The sequence below is a fragment of the Cicer arietinum genome, chromosome 5 (assembly GCF_000331145.2).
Source record: "Cicer arietinum cultivar CDC Frontier isolate Library 1 chromosome 5, Cicar.CDCFrontier_v2.0, whole genome shotgun sequence".
Lineage (NCBI taxonomy): Eukaryota > Viridiplantae > Streptophyta > Magnoliopsida > Fabales > Fabaceae > Cicer > Cicer arietinum.
This window is the reverse complement of record NC_021164.2, coordinates 16,196,228-16,210,923: the sequence shown is the minus strand read 5'-3', so window position 1 is coordinate 16,210,923 and position 14,696 is coordinate 16,196,228. Positions and strand designations below refer to the sequence as shown.

The window sequence follows — 14,696 nt, the reverse complement described above, 5'->3', positions numbered from 1 at the left end:
CATGATTTTCCCTCATTTTAATTTTCTTAATCATATTCAATTATTACGAATCAATAAAGTAATATTATAAGATAACTATATTTATAATACATAAAATATTACTTATAAAATTATAAAATTATTTTATAATTATTTATAATAAATTTATAATTTATAAATTACTTTACAATTTGATAATAATTTATAATTTATATTATTATCAAATTATTTTATAAGATATTTTATAATAAATTTATAAATTATTTTATAATATTATTAGTCATTTACCAATGATAATAATTTATATTTTTAGTCATTAAATTCAATTCAAAAAAACATCTAATCACTCATAATGGACATAAATACTCTTTATCTAATCCTACTTTCATAAACAATTATATTATTGCATAGTAATGATTTTATACGTTAAAACTTTAATTACTCATTAAAGTCAATCCATTTATAGTTATTTTTAATTTATGTCAATCCATTTTTGTAGTAATATTTTATAAAATAAAAATATATATTCTATTTGATAGAAAATACACAAATTCATTAAAAATAATCATAAAATATGAATATATAAAAAATTATTAAAAAAATTATTTTCAATTATTAAAATCTATTATCTATTATATATATTTAAAATTGACTTCCGATGCCATAACAACTTTTTTTTTTTTACCCACTCTTGATGAAATATATTCAAAAATTTTTAATGTAACAACTTCTCATGCTCGCAATTAAAACATCATACTAATAAAACAGATAAATTTAGCTACGCTACAATATAATTCAACATTAACATTTTTTACATCTTATTTTTGAGTTTGTATTTTACATTTTATTTCATCAAATAACTACAAGTACCCTTATATGTTGAAAAATAAATTAATAATCAAAGTACAATGAGTCAAACAATTATCCTATATAATAAGTTATCATACGAATTTTACAAAATATTTTAAAAATTAAATTAAATGTTTGTGATAAACATGATTTTCTTTCATTTTAATTTTCCTAATCATATTCAATTATTACAAATATTATAAGATAACTATATTTATAATACATAAAATATTACTTATAAAATTTATAAAATTAATTAATTAATATCCACGCAGCGCGCGGGCCATAATCTAGTTATTCATTATGTCAACTTCAGTTTTCCATATTGCTTCCTCTAGTGATGATCCTCTCCAAATAACATTAACTTTTACTGATCTTATTCCTTGATGTCTTTATACTTCTGTCAACAATCTGAATTAGTACATGATTGTAGGTGTGATTTGGTTTCAATTGAAGAGACTCGTGATTCAAAATTTGATAAGATTCGAGGACATGCTTTTAAGTTTGGAGACATGAAAAATATCATGTAAGTATGAGAATTAGATGGTAAAGTTAACTAGTAGGCTAAGGGGCCTATTTGTTGCATAGTTGAAAAATGTCCAACAAAACGGGGATTGAACTTCTTAACCTTTTAACATCCTTCCAACACCAATCCTTTTAACATCCTTCCACCTTTGTAGCACATGCTGATTGAAGTTAGTGGTCAAATTTTGATGATCTAGCGTATGATGACTTTGTAGGATATGCAGATTGAACTTTTCTTATTTATTTTAATAATAAAAACTAATTATTAAATATTTTAATTAAATTATCAAACAATTCAACTTTTAATTATTATAAACTAAATATCCAAACTGCAAAAAAATTCATCAAATCCCAAACGTACTAGTTTCAAACTCGTAACCTTTAACTTGTAAAAAAAGAAGCTCATAACCTTAAGAACAACAAATCCCAGAACTAAATTCATCCAATTATAAAGAAAATTCTTCTATTAATTTATCAAATCCAATAACCTTCAATCAATCTCAAGCACTATTTCAGAAAATTCGTTAAATTCAAGTTGGTAAATGGTAGATATGGTTGTGTTGAGGGTGATTGGTGGAAGAAGGTAGCGGTAGATTTAGATTTGAGAGAGGAAGTTGAGACGTTGAGATCTCGCGGTGGTTTTGGAGTCGCAGATCCAAGTTGAGACGCTCACGAATTTGTACTCTTATCGTTATCCTTCCACATTTTCCAATTTGTTATTAGATTGTGGTTTTGAAGCAAAAATGAGTAATGGCGAAAAAGACAAAGAAAATGAAGCGTGTTCAGTGGTAGTTGAAAAAGTAGGAGGTAGATCATCGGTGATAAGGTGTCTATCAAGATATCCCCTCAAGTTCATCACACCCAAAAAGGTTTTGATTTTCAATAATTATCTTTTATTTTTCATCAATCATGTTTCAACTTAAGTGCATATTATGTTATGGAGTGATTAGTATTGGTTCAAAAATATTAGCTTGGCAAATTGGCATGATAAAATGGTTTTCTTTATTCATTGCTTAGGTTGGTCCTTCAAAAATTGATGCAGTATGGGTTTATGCTCTCAATTATGGAGGTGGAATTGTATCTGTAAGTTATAAGTTTCATCTCTTTTGTGGTTTTGACCCCCTTCAACCTGCCTTTGTTTTTAGTTTCTTTTATTTTTGTTGAATGTGATTTTGAATTTTAACTTGTTCTTGCCTTGTTAGCATGGTTAACGCTATCTTATCATACATGTGAGTTGTGCCGCATTTCAAAATAAAATTGAACTCAATGGATATGAGTCATTGTGCGTATATCTATTTTTGATAAATTTGCAGCATGAGTCCTGATTCATCACACCAACCTTCCGCTAAACTTTGTTTTGCAAACCAGTCTTTTGTCAACTTTGTGTAGACATCCATTTTTGTTTTTGTCAATTTATTTTTTTGAGGTGAATATTGAATTATTTTGAAGTTCAAATATGATATATCAACTTATGTTAATTTGTGTCTGTCACTTCCTTTTTACTTAAAAATGTCATAATTTTTATTCATAATAAGATTCGGTTCCTGATTCGGAAAATAAGTCTTCGGATTCACAATTTCAATCTCGATTTGATAATCATGCTTGTGATGTGTAGGGTGATCATATTTCGTGCAAGTTTTCTGTTGGAGATGCTTGCACCATGGTGTTCACTACCCAAGGTTCTACTAAGGTCGACAATTTGTTTCCCTTTTTTATTCATTTATTCTTTTTTCCCTTTAAGTGATTTATTTTGAATTTTTCTGCCTTCTGGATCAGATGCGTATGAATATCACCTTGTTGTCAAGATGAATTCTGGTGTTTAGCTCAGCTTATCTTTATGTTATTGATAATATTGTAGTTTCTTTTAAGGTCTACAAATCTGTGGGATCTAAGTGTTCTCAACAAATATTAGAGGTAAAGACACTGTGTCTTTCTCTTGAGTTTCATCCATTTATGCCTGTCATTATTTACTTGACTAATCATTTTTATATGATAGAAAAAGGTTAGCATATGAATAAGGTTAGTGCACATAGATTAAGAGAAATTTAATTGATGTTAAATATCTAGACTAAAATAGTCGTATTTAATTCCTACTGATAATGTACTGTAGGAACCTCTATGAAAATAAGACATCATCAATCTAGCTATAATCTCTATCTTATTTAAATAATTATTCATTTAATAGTTAACTATCATACAGATGGAAAAGAAAAGTTTTATTAGTTCTTGTTTTTTCAGAACATCAATAGTACTATAAAAGGCTAAAACATCAATAATTTGAAAATTGAAGGAGTAAAATTTTGTTGAAATTCTAATATTTTGAGGTTAACGTTTTTTATGACATAATACACTTCTACTTCAAGACAATTTCATCGCTTTTCTTTAGTTATGGTTACGATTTAATTATTTTGGGAGGACATTATAGAGTTATTTGTTCCATGTAAACTCTACTTGGTATGAAAAAGTCCTTAGTTGTTATGGTTGTCCGATTTGACTGTTTGTCGGTTTATTGACAGCTGCTAAATTCATTGTGTAGTAGGCTAGAGTAGGAAGCAATGCGCTTTTAGCCATCATTCCGGATCCCGTAACATGTTTTTCCACTGCAAGATATTATCAGAAACAAGTCTTCACCGTTTCTGCAGACTCAAATTTGGTTATTGTTGATTGGATTACTAGTGGGCGCCATGAAAGTGGAGAAAAATGGGATTTTGATCTATATAGAAGCACCAATAATATATTCTTCGACGATGGTCAACCTTTGTTTCTAGATACGGTAATAGTTTTGCTGTTGTGCTTGTAAGATGTTAATCTTATTCTCTAATGTTAATTTTTAGAATATCTGGAAAATGTGTTGATAGATTTCAATTCCAAAGAGATGATGCCACTTTAGTTGAAGTAGAGATCCTCTCCATTTATTTTAATAATGGATGTCATCGTGTTTCATGCATCAATCATATTGTTACCTATCACATTTTCCTTTGAGGCCCAACCAATTATCCTTAAGATTGAAAATTAGACTTCCAGAATCTATATGACTCAAAAGTAGCCAATACATCATCTTTTATGGGTTTATTAAGTAGTCTCATTTAGGACTAATTACAGAGAGATATATCTACTCTAGTTTAAAATTAAGAACTTATGAGAAGCATGTTTTGTATACAACCATTGTTTATTTTGAACATTTTGACATCTCCATCCTTTCTATTTTTCTTCTTAATTGACTTCTTGTCACAAACAGATGTTACTAGAGAAAGAAAAACTTGGCCGTGTAAAGGAACACATGCTGGACTACCAAGTAATTGCAATGATTGTACTTCTAGGGTGAGTGATACTGGATTTATGTATCTTGTAAATTGTATAGTAAATGACATGCTTTACTATTTTAGGCCAAAGATGCAGTATGTCCAGAGTCTAGTGCAAGAGCGCGTGAAAATAATTATGTCAGAGCAATTACAGAATCCTTCTGCTGCATTTAGTCACAAAAAAAACAAGGCTGACTGTTTCATGACAAAGCCAACTTTCGTGGCTTCTTGCAGTGTCTTTGGTCCTAAGGTAAATTATAAATTAGTTGCAGCGCTATTGTTTTTAATTTAGACATATTTTGTTTGGTATTCGCAACCTGTTACATGTTCAACCCCATTAGCTCACGGGCTGGCTAGCTTGATATGTAATATAAAATATATTATTTGAGACTAGCTTTTGAAGAATGAATGCAGAAAATTAATGATAAATTTAGAGTTCCGCAGATGCATAGGACCTCTTCCTCGAATCTATTATTTCCTCTTATATTCTCAGCATAATGGAAGATACCATGATTGGTTACTCTGCCTTTCATGACTCTGTAATATATGTTACTTATAATCATTGGTGGCTGCAGAAAATTGGTCTTATTGTTCGAGTGGCTTCTGTGACAACTGAATCCGTTTACAAGTTTCTTCGACATCAATTGGCTCCATTGGAGCCAATGATCGGGGTACCACCTTACAGGTAGAGTGAAGTGTTATTGGAGTAAAACATAATGGTAATTGCTATGTATAATTATTATACATTGTTTCTATTCAATGTATATTATAAATTTAAGGCATCGAAATTCCCTTCTATTTAAAATGGTGCTATACTTCATCTAACTAAAACATATTGTATAACATCTCTTGCCTTGCTGTCATAACCTTCAACTCTTATTCGTCTTTTAATTTATTTTTGGGTCTTGGACATGCATATGAGTGGCCTTGACCTGAATCAGTAATTGAGTATCAATTATGCTGCTATTTTATTTGATTAAGGCACATTGCATGTCCATGCCTTCAATATGATTCAATACCCCAGTTTTAGGACAAGAAAGTGTTCCTAACATTTTAAACCTAACATTGATAATAACCAAATATAAATATCTAATAATAGAGATTCAATATCTTGTGCCGTTTTTTCATACGGAGTTTATCTATTCTGCTGAGATTTTATCATGGAGCTAAAAAATTGAAATACATAACCAGCCTGCTTTGCTTGGAGTTATATTGTATGTTGATCAATTTTTACTTTCCAAAATAACTAAACATAGTAAAGGATTGAAAAAATAGAGATCATTTATGTTTCACAAAAGTAACATGTCCTTTATGTTTTTTTTAACACTTCCTTTCAATTGAACTCAATTCTTGTTTAGGTTCTTTAAGTTTTTATTCTCCAAATGTAGGTCTTGAAGTTATATTATGTTTGCATTATTTGTCATTTGTCTCACTTTTCACAACGATTAGTGCAATTGAAAACAACTAATCATTAGTAACTCTATCAGATGCTGCAACAGTATGTTTCACATACTAATCCCTTAGAACACATCTATCAAGCCTTATAAACAACTTACATTTTTTGATTTTCTCTACAACTATTTAGACACATGTTAGCCTCTAAAAACTTGATAATAAAGGTCTATTCACATAATCAATGTTATTAACTTCTTCTACTTGCAAAGTAACTTAGACAATTTAAAGGAGCGCTTGCATAATTTAATATAATTTAAGGTAATCGGTGCAAATAGATTGTAACTTAAAAGATTAATTCGAGAAAATAAAAATTTAAAGGACTGACGCAAGAACTTATATAACTTAAGTGTTACAAAAAAAAACCTAAAGGGCCAAAATATTACTTTTGTGAAACATAAAGGGCCTCAAGATGAATTTTGCTTCATGGTCTCTTTGGCGTACTTATTTTCAGGTGCTTTATGGAAAAATCTTAAATAACTGAGCTTACAAATCTTATATAAATAGGACGTATTTGTAATTGAGCAAAGTTCAATGTCTTTTATGAAATAGATATGTAAGTGTCATGTTTGAGTTAGGGCTTTATAAGTATAATGTATAACTATGTTGACTCCATGACATTGTACAACAATTCAAAAAACGTTATTTGGATCATAAATAGAGAAGCGTTTTTCTTCTTATGTAAAACTTATTTTCTTATACAAAAATTTCATCTATACAACTAGAGGTGAGAATAGGTTAGGTCGTTCGTTATGGGCCTATGACCTTTATTAATATTAATATTTGTTATTAAAAAATAGTCTATTAGGTCTGATAGGCCGGCCTAGAAGATGACAATGTCTTTTATTTTCTTTGTAATTTTTTGAATGACTTTTTGGAATTTGTTAATCATGGATTCATTTTATTTATTTGTTTTTTTGAAAGGTTGTTGCGGACTTATTAGTTATAATTTTATTAGTTTTAATTACATATAAAGGTCTAGTTTAACTTATTTAAGAAAAATATAAAATATACTATTTAAATATTTTAATGTGAATAAAACTATTAACCTCTATTTGTCTTCATTAAAGTTTACTTTATTCAGCTTGTGATCATCCGCTGATAATAAGGGACTTTTTGCAATAGCCACATGTCAAAATATAAAATCAGAAAAGAAAACTTAAATTTAAAATTAGATGCATAAATTTTAGAGGTTGTAATTTTAGTGGAATGACAACAAAAAGAAAACCATTCATTGTTTTTTTCACTTAATTTAAACTTTAGGAATAGTTGGTTTGTAACTTGGTACAATGTATGAGACTAAATTTTCGGTTAATTAAGATTCCTCGTAGGTTAGGTTTATGGCTGCTCCATATAATGATTTGGTCAATTATCCCTCTTGAGTTTTGTTAGGTTATCCATTTTTTATCCTAATAGTCGTAGTAGTCTTTACAATTTGCTAATAGATATTGCAAAAACATCTTGTGATAAGTTTTCATCCTAGGTCATCCATCCCACAGAGATTGAAACGTGAACAAGCATGTGTTAAATTTTGCATGATAATGCATTCAATATCTGTAACATTTCAAGTTTCATGATAAATATTTTATTAATAAAATAAAATTTTAAATCATTGATTTTATATTAAAACTATTTTAGAATGCATGTCGGTAAATTTTATAATTAGTTTTCATTATATGAGAGTTTCATATGACATGCTAGTTTTATACATATTGGACTAAATGAATAATATAAATAATAAGTATTATATTTTATTATTATATATATTTTTTTTTTAAATAATAGTATTTTAGTGTAATATTTTAAATAATAAGATTTTAGGTAATTACATCTACATGTGTTCATAATTAATATACACATATTTATATTTTAATTATTTTTAAATATATTTTATTTTAGTTTTAATTATTTATTTTATAAATAATTATCTTGAGATATTAGTATTAATTTAATGATATTGATTTTTTTTTTATATAGTTATTGTGGTATGATGATTTAATTTGTATTTATTTTGATTTATAAATTAATATAAATTGTTGATGTTATATTTATTTATTTTAATATTTTGACTATTATTAAAGATGGTAGCATTTTTATGTGATTACTTTAAAAAAATGTTATAGTAATTATCATTATTATTACTATTATTTTAAGTATAAGAGTTATGGTTATAAATATAATTTAAAAAATTAATTACTTTAATTTATTGATTTTATAAAGTATTGATCTTAAAATAAATAGTAATTTTTTGGAAACAGAATTATGTCTAAGAAACTATTAAAAATGAGTTTGTGTAACTATTAGTTTTTTCTAATAAAATAAAAGTAATAATAGAAAGAAAAAAAAAAAAACACTTTAAATAAAAGGGCTGAAGTTTAGCCCCTATGCTTTTGATGACTCTTCATCATATGCATGTTTTTCCACTGTTTTAATTTTATTTATCTTCAATCATTAGTTAAATTAATGATTTATTTGATATATTTTGTTAATTTTTGTTCTTTGAGTTAATAAAATGTTTTGTGTTTTTATTTCATTGATTAAGTAGGAATTTTTCGTAATTTTACATTGCGTTTTGTTTTAGTGCAGTGTTGAATTTTGGTGAGAAATCAACATGACCTATGTGGAGTAGTTCAGTCATATCTGGAGTTGTAGATGTCCAATTGGAGTCAAACCAAGTGCAAATGAAAGCTAAGATCCATATCTACAACTTTCATGAAGACACCGGAACCAGATTCAGACTCGAAAGAGGAGTAAAATGCAAACTATGTCAAACAGAAGATGTTGTGCGTCTAACGCGCGCCATCCGCGCCTGAGGCGCATTTCCATATGTTCAGCACTGTCAAAACGCGTCTGGAGCGCGTTTTGCGCACCTGGGGCGCCCGACGCGTATCAGCATTCATAAAAACGCATTTTCACTGTTTAGGTATCCTTTTTGAATATTGGGAAGTTGGGAGACTTGTGCCCTAGCATAGAAACTCAAAGACGGCTGCTTTTAACATCATTGGAGCAGTTTTATCAAGAATCATTCATGAATCCTTCTTGTAATTCTTCTCTAATCCTTATCTTTTGTATCTCTGTCATGAGTAACTAAACGCTATTTGTTAGGGATGAGTACAACCAGATGAAACTCTTATTTTTCTGATTTGATTTCTAGTTATATGAATGAGTTTATTGAATTATTTTTCTCATCTCTGTACTTAATCCTTTTTATTGCTTGATCAACATTAAAATGTTCTACGATTTTTATTTTGAAACAGAAGTGGACTTTACGAATGCTTGAGATGAGAAATTCATGAATTTGTAGTCTAGGGATAGATGCAGGTCATGAAACCAATTAAATTAGTTGCAAAACAATAGTTTACAAGAGAATTTCTATACGCTAATGATTAATTCTAATCTTAAATCTACTAAGGAATTAGGGGTTACTTTAAAATTAAAGGTTTTGTCACTAAGACATTAGGGCAAGAATAATAAAGAGAATTCGGTAATAATTCAATAAAGGAATTCAGTAACTAGGATCAAATTAAACACCAAGGTTGGATTCGAAGTGAAACTCATCGCTGACATTTTTCTCATTATAAAGGATCAATTTTATTATAGTTGATCATTTTAATTGTTATTTCAATCAATCTGGAAACTTTTTGTTCAATTTCAGTAATTAAATATAATTCAATAGTAAAACGCAATCCTTGAGTTCGACACTCGGTACTACCGTTTTATTATTACTTGCAACGATTCAGTACACTTGCTGAAACGCCATCAACTTTGTATATTCAAAAAAAGGATTTTTTATATTATTTATTTAATTAGTCAATTAGACATATTTTTTTTTTCCGTATTTTTAACCATCACAATTTCTATTTAAAATACTCAATTTCTCCGCTTATAGAGTTTGTTATTTTACATAGTTCTTTATTTCATCGTAAGTCCGATTTGAGTAAAATCAACGTCAAAACGACCCAACAAACAACGGCTATAATATCCACATATTATTTTCCAATTTATGATAAGTTTATTTGACTCAATTTTGAAATTGACAATTTTTAGTTTGTTCTCATAATTTATTTTGACATTTACCAATAAACTATCGAGTTAGATCGATTGATGACATCAAATCAAAGAACAAAGATTTTTTGCTTGTGGATCCGTATTCCCATGTGAAAGCGTTAAAATAAGGTAAGGGACGTTTTAATTTTCATTAGTATAATATGTAATGAGGTGAACGAAAAATTCGTATTTCCCACGATTCATACAAGACTCGTTTCATACAATAGTAGCCTTTTGAGGGATAAATTAATTAATTTATAAAAATACAATTTGTGAGGTTAAAATGTGGAAAAGAAACATTTATAAGGTGTTGATTGATTTAATTTTGTTGAATGTGTGATATTTGATATTATTGTGATTTTTATTGTCGAATGAATTTTGTGCATATGTTTGATTAGACGAGTTAATGTGATGTTAGAAATTTGTGATATGTTTATGTGATGATGATGATGAACGATTGATAATAGTGATGTTATAAATTTGTGATAAGTTTATGTGATGATGATGATGTTTGATTGATGATAGTGATGTAATAAATTTGTGATGAGTTTATATATAATGATAATGATGATGTATGATTAATGATTAATGATAATATTGTTATAAATTTGTGATAAGAATATCGAAGCAACTCATAATTGATGATATTGCGATGATTCCAACTTGTACTAAAGATGATACTCTTAATGGAGTAGTCTAGGCTAACGATAAGAGAAAATAGATGTTGGAAATATTTGAAGTTGATGAGAACTTTTGAAGTGGAAACTATTTTATCATCATATAGGTAGAGCATAACAAGCCTAGTGATTTTAGGGAAGTACAATTGAATGAACCTGATCATGGTGGTCTACTATTGAACCTTAAGGCAAGATTGTTAGACCTTAGAGGTATTCAGATGGGGAATTCTTAGGTTGCTTGTAGGTGCCCTCAAAATGTTAGAAGCTACCAAGCAACACAAGTTTACCTCGATTGTCGCGTATATGTGTCTTAGGTTGAGTTGATGAAATCTATGAGAGCATGACCAATTTGAATTGTCCATCCACTTAGGTGGTGACATAGTATCTAGTCTCCTAACCAAGTACTTCAGAGTTAGAATGATACTAAATTATGAAGTAGAGTATAAGCTCTTCTATATTATTGCATTTTCTTGTGATTGTTTTGTTGTGACTAATGTGTATCGTATGCGATCATAATTTCTCTTAGATGATTTGATGTTATAGTGAATTGTATTAATTTTCCAAGAGTTATTTTGACTTTATAATATGATTTTTTTCCCTGAAGAATGTATGCGTAAGAATACGACTTATTAATGGTTAATCGTGAGTTTTTCGTACTTATATTATACTATGAACATGATTTCTAAAGTCACCTCCTTTGTCGTTTGTGTTTGACTGACTTGACCGTGTGTTTGTAAAATCGCTGTTATTACATGTTAATGAGTCTTGAAGTTCTAGTTTGGGAGAAACCCGACTCTGATAGGTGATACCGAGAATAAGAGTTGTAAATTGTATTTTACTTATTTAATTAGAAATAACATTTTGTATGAAAACTTTATAAGTAGTATTAAGTTTTTGGAATTAAATTAAAAAATTATAGCTAAATTAAGTTCATTGAGATTGAACTATTTTAATTAAGGAATAAAGTTTGAATTGTTCCATGTATATTTTGAGAGGAACCCGATATCTTAAATTAATTATAAAAATTTATGTTTTCCTTTAAATATTTTTTATTCCTCCTGTGCAAATTAACAGCCACCACATGATGGAAGAATTTATTCAGCACTTATAGTTATACCAATTCATATTCTAGTAAAATGGGTGTCATGTCTTACATGTTTTAATTTTTTTTTTTTATAAGAAAAACAATTGATTGAGTTGATCGTGCTTTTGGATACAAAATATTGATTAAGATTGACAATAACTTCTATATTTAAATAATGTTAGTTTTTACTTTTTTAAAAAAATAGTACAATAAGTTAACCATGCTTTTTCTATAAAAAAAAAAATAAATAACCATACTTTTGGAGGAAAATATGGCTTTAGATTGACAATAACTTTCTTTTTTTACTTTATGAATGTAATCAAAGTATACGTCTCTTGAGTGTTGATATCTAATTTTATCCAATAATTTAAAAATATTCATAAAAATAATAAAAATAAAATAAAGGTAAAAAAACAATATTTTGAACATGTTATTATGGTTTAAGAAATATTCCAAATTATCAAAACACGTTCACAAATGTAGGTTTTAAGTAGAAAATGTAGAACATATAATTATGCATCTTTAGATTGGTGGAGTAATCAAACTATTTCTTTACAAAGTTTTTAATTATCCGTACTTTTTGTAATGTGTTGGTTGTAATGGTTTAGAAAACCTCTAGTATTTTTATTGATATACTTTCTTATAAACAAATGAGTAAAAAAACATGAAGACCCAATTTGTCATAATCCAACAAATCCAAATATGGGTTTCCTTGGAAAGTTCGTTTAATGATGAAGTTATGTTGATGGAAGAAGGGGTTTCCTTGTGTTGAGTTTGATTACATCATTTAGAAGGGCATATTGAAGCATTCGGCTGATAAGTGTCTATTTCCGATATTCATTTTTAAAATACCTAGTAGAGCATAGGCAGTGAGCAACACAACTAAATCATCGGTATCAATTCCATACAAAGCAAATAAATGTTTATTTATTGGTATTTAATAATAATTATATAAGAGATTGAGAATTGAAGTAGTACCTAGTAATAGAGGAGTCTTCGTTTGAAGGGAGAGGAAGAGGGTGATGGAGAACTCACATGGTTGTGGGTCCTATTAGAACTAGGAGTCAAACCTGGTACTTGGGAGATAAGTACTACCTTATCTCATTCCCACTACTAATTGAGCTGTAAGGGTCAAGTTGTTACGAAAGGATCTGCCACTGCCTTTCCGTCTAACTATCTGAGTCTAAGGATTTGACTTTGATAATCTACCTCAAAGGTTTTACCTATGAAGATAAGATTCTAAAGTTAAATGCAACATGCTCCAATAAGCTGCCTCCAACAAAGAAACTCAAAGGAAAACATTTGACTCTGATTTACAATGTTGATCCTGTCTCTACTAAGTTTCCTCTAACCAATAATTCAACACCAGAAGATGATTGGGTTTGACTTTGAACTTCACACTACTTCTGACTCTGCCTCGAACAAAAGCAATCGTATGACTTTGAGGAAAGTCAATGCCTCTAATGAAAAATTCAAATGCAACATGAAAAATTCAACGCTATGAAAAAGTCAACGACTCTAACTCTGATAAATGCCATGAATCTTGAAGCTGACTATGAAGACACATATACGACTCAGAAACATATTCTGATGAAGGCTCGCTGCTTCTAACTCGAATACTATAGATTCAAATGGTCAAGCGGTTATTTTTTTCCACATTTGAATGGATTAAAGTGCCCAATCAGTTACATTCTTAATTGCACCAAATTGAATATCTCATCAAATAGAAACGGTCCAACTCGTATTCACGACAACGAATCTATGCAATCAAATATAGAACATCCTGAAATCAACGCAACAATCAAGAATTGAATTTCATTAATTGAAAAACAACGATCAAGAATTGAATTTCAGTAACTGACAAACAACGATCAAGAATTGAATTTCAGTAACTAACAATGAATTTCAGCAACTGCTAAACAACGATCAGAAAATTCAAAACTCAAGAAAAAATAACAAATTCAGGGCAATGTTAGACTAAGTTTTTGAAAACAAATCAAAGCAACGATCATTAGAACTTGGATGCAACAGGAAGCTTAAAAAATTGAACTAACTAGAATTAAATAATACGAATGTTGGAATTAAAATGTTGGAAGAAGAAGAAGCAATTAGAAGAGCTCCAACAATTAGCATCTATAAATGGTTCTCCCCACTTGAGGAACCTTACACAACCAAATATGAAGCAATAAGAACAAAAAAATATACAAGTTGAATATCATTCAATCATCAAACACTTATATTTTATTTAGCACTCAATTGTATTCTAATTCTAGTTGTTCTAAGTCTGAGATCAATACTGTAAGCATCTTCCAGTGAGAGTAAATTGAGAAATATAAACCAAACACTTGGGTAACCTTGTTCGATAATAGCTGTAAATCCACAACGACTTGTGATTTTCATGTTGGATGTTGAGAAGACTTCATTTGTGAAGTTAAGTGGTTATAATTTGGTTTGAATTATTGGATTAAATCCTTTTAGGTGAAGGGACTAGATGTAGCTACAAGGTTGGTAGTGAAACATGATAAATTATTGTGTTATCTCTCTTCCCTCTACTTACTGCCTCTATTTTTACTTGTTCTATTTTCACTATTTGTTAGCCCACGAATTTCATAAAAACCCGAATACACAATTCAAACCCCTTTTCTTGTGTATTTTCCATCAACAATTGGCATTAGAGCTCGGTCTCATGCCTTGAGTACTTTACAATGTTTGAGAAAAGATCCATCTTTCAAGTATGTCTACCTATGGTGATGAAGCAAATGGTGGAAATGTCAATAGACC

The 14,696-nt window shown here is 28.9% G+C and overlaps 1 protein-coding gene across 4 annotated transcripts; it reads left to right on the top strand.

Moving 5' to 3' along the window:
* Positions 1 to 1,680: 1,680 nt before the first annotated feature.
* LOC101492535 (urease accessory protein D) lies at positions 1,681 to 5,571 on the top strand. 4 transcript variants are annotated; one of them, XM_004516449.4, is made up of 8 exons: positions 1,682 to 2,222; positions 2,371 to 2,436; positions 2,969 to 3,043; positions 3,223 to 3,267; positions 3,893 to 4,126; positions 4,592 to 4,674; positions 4,740 to 4,905; positions 5,231 to 5,571. In XM_004516449.4, exons 1-8 carry the CDS (start codon positions 2,097 to 2,099, stop codon positions 5,342 to 5,344), a joined length of 909 nt encoding a protein of 302 aa, XP_004516506.1. In that variant the 5' UTR covers positions 1,682 to 2,096; the 3' UTR covers positions 5,345 to 5,571. The 4 variants fall into 4 exon arrangements, with proteins under 4 accessions (XP_073225477.1, XP_073225478.1, XP_004516506.1 ...); XM_073369376.1 differs by lacking the exon at positions 2,371 to 2,436 and having other exon boundaries at positions 1,681 to 2,222; XM_027331195.2 differs by lacking the exon at positions 3,223 to 3,267.
* Positions 5,572 to 14,696: the final 9,125 nt, after the last annotated feature.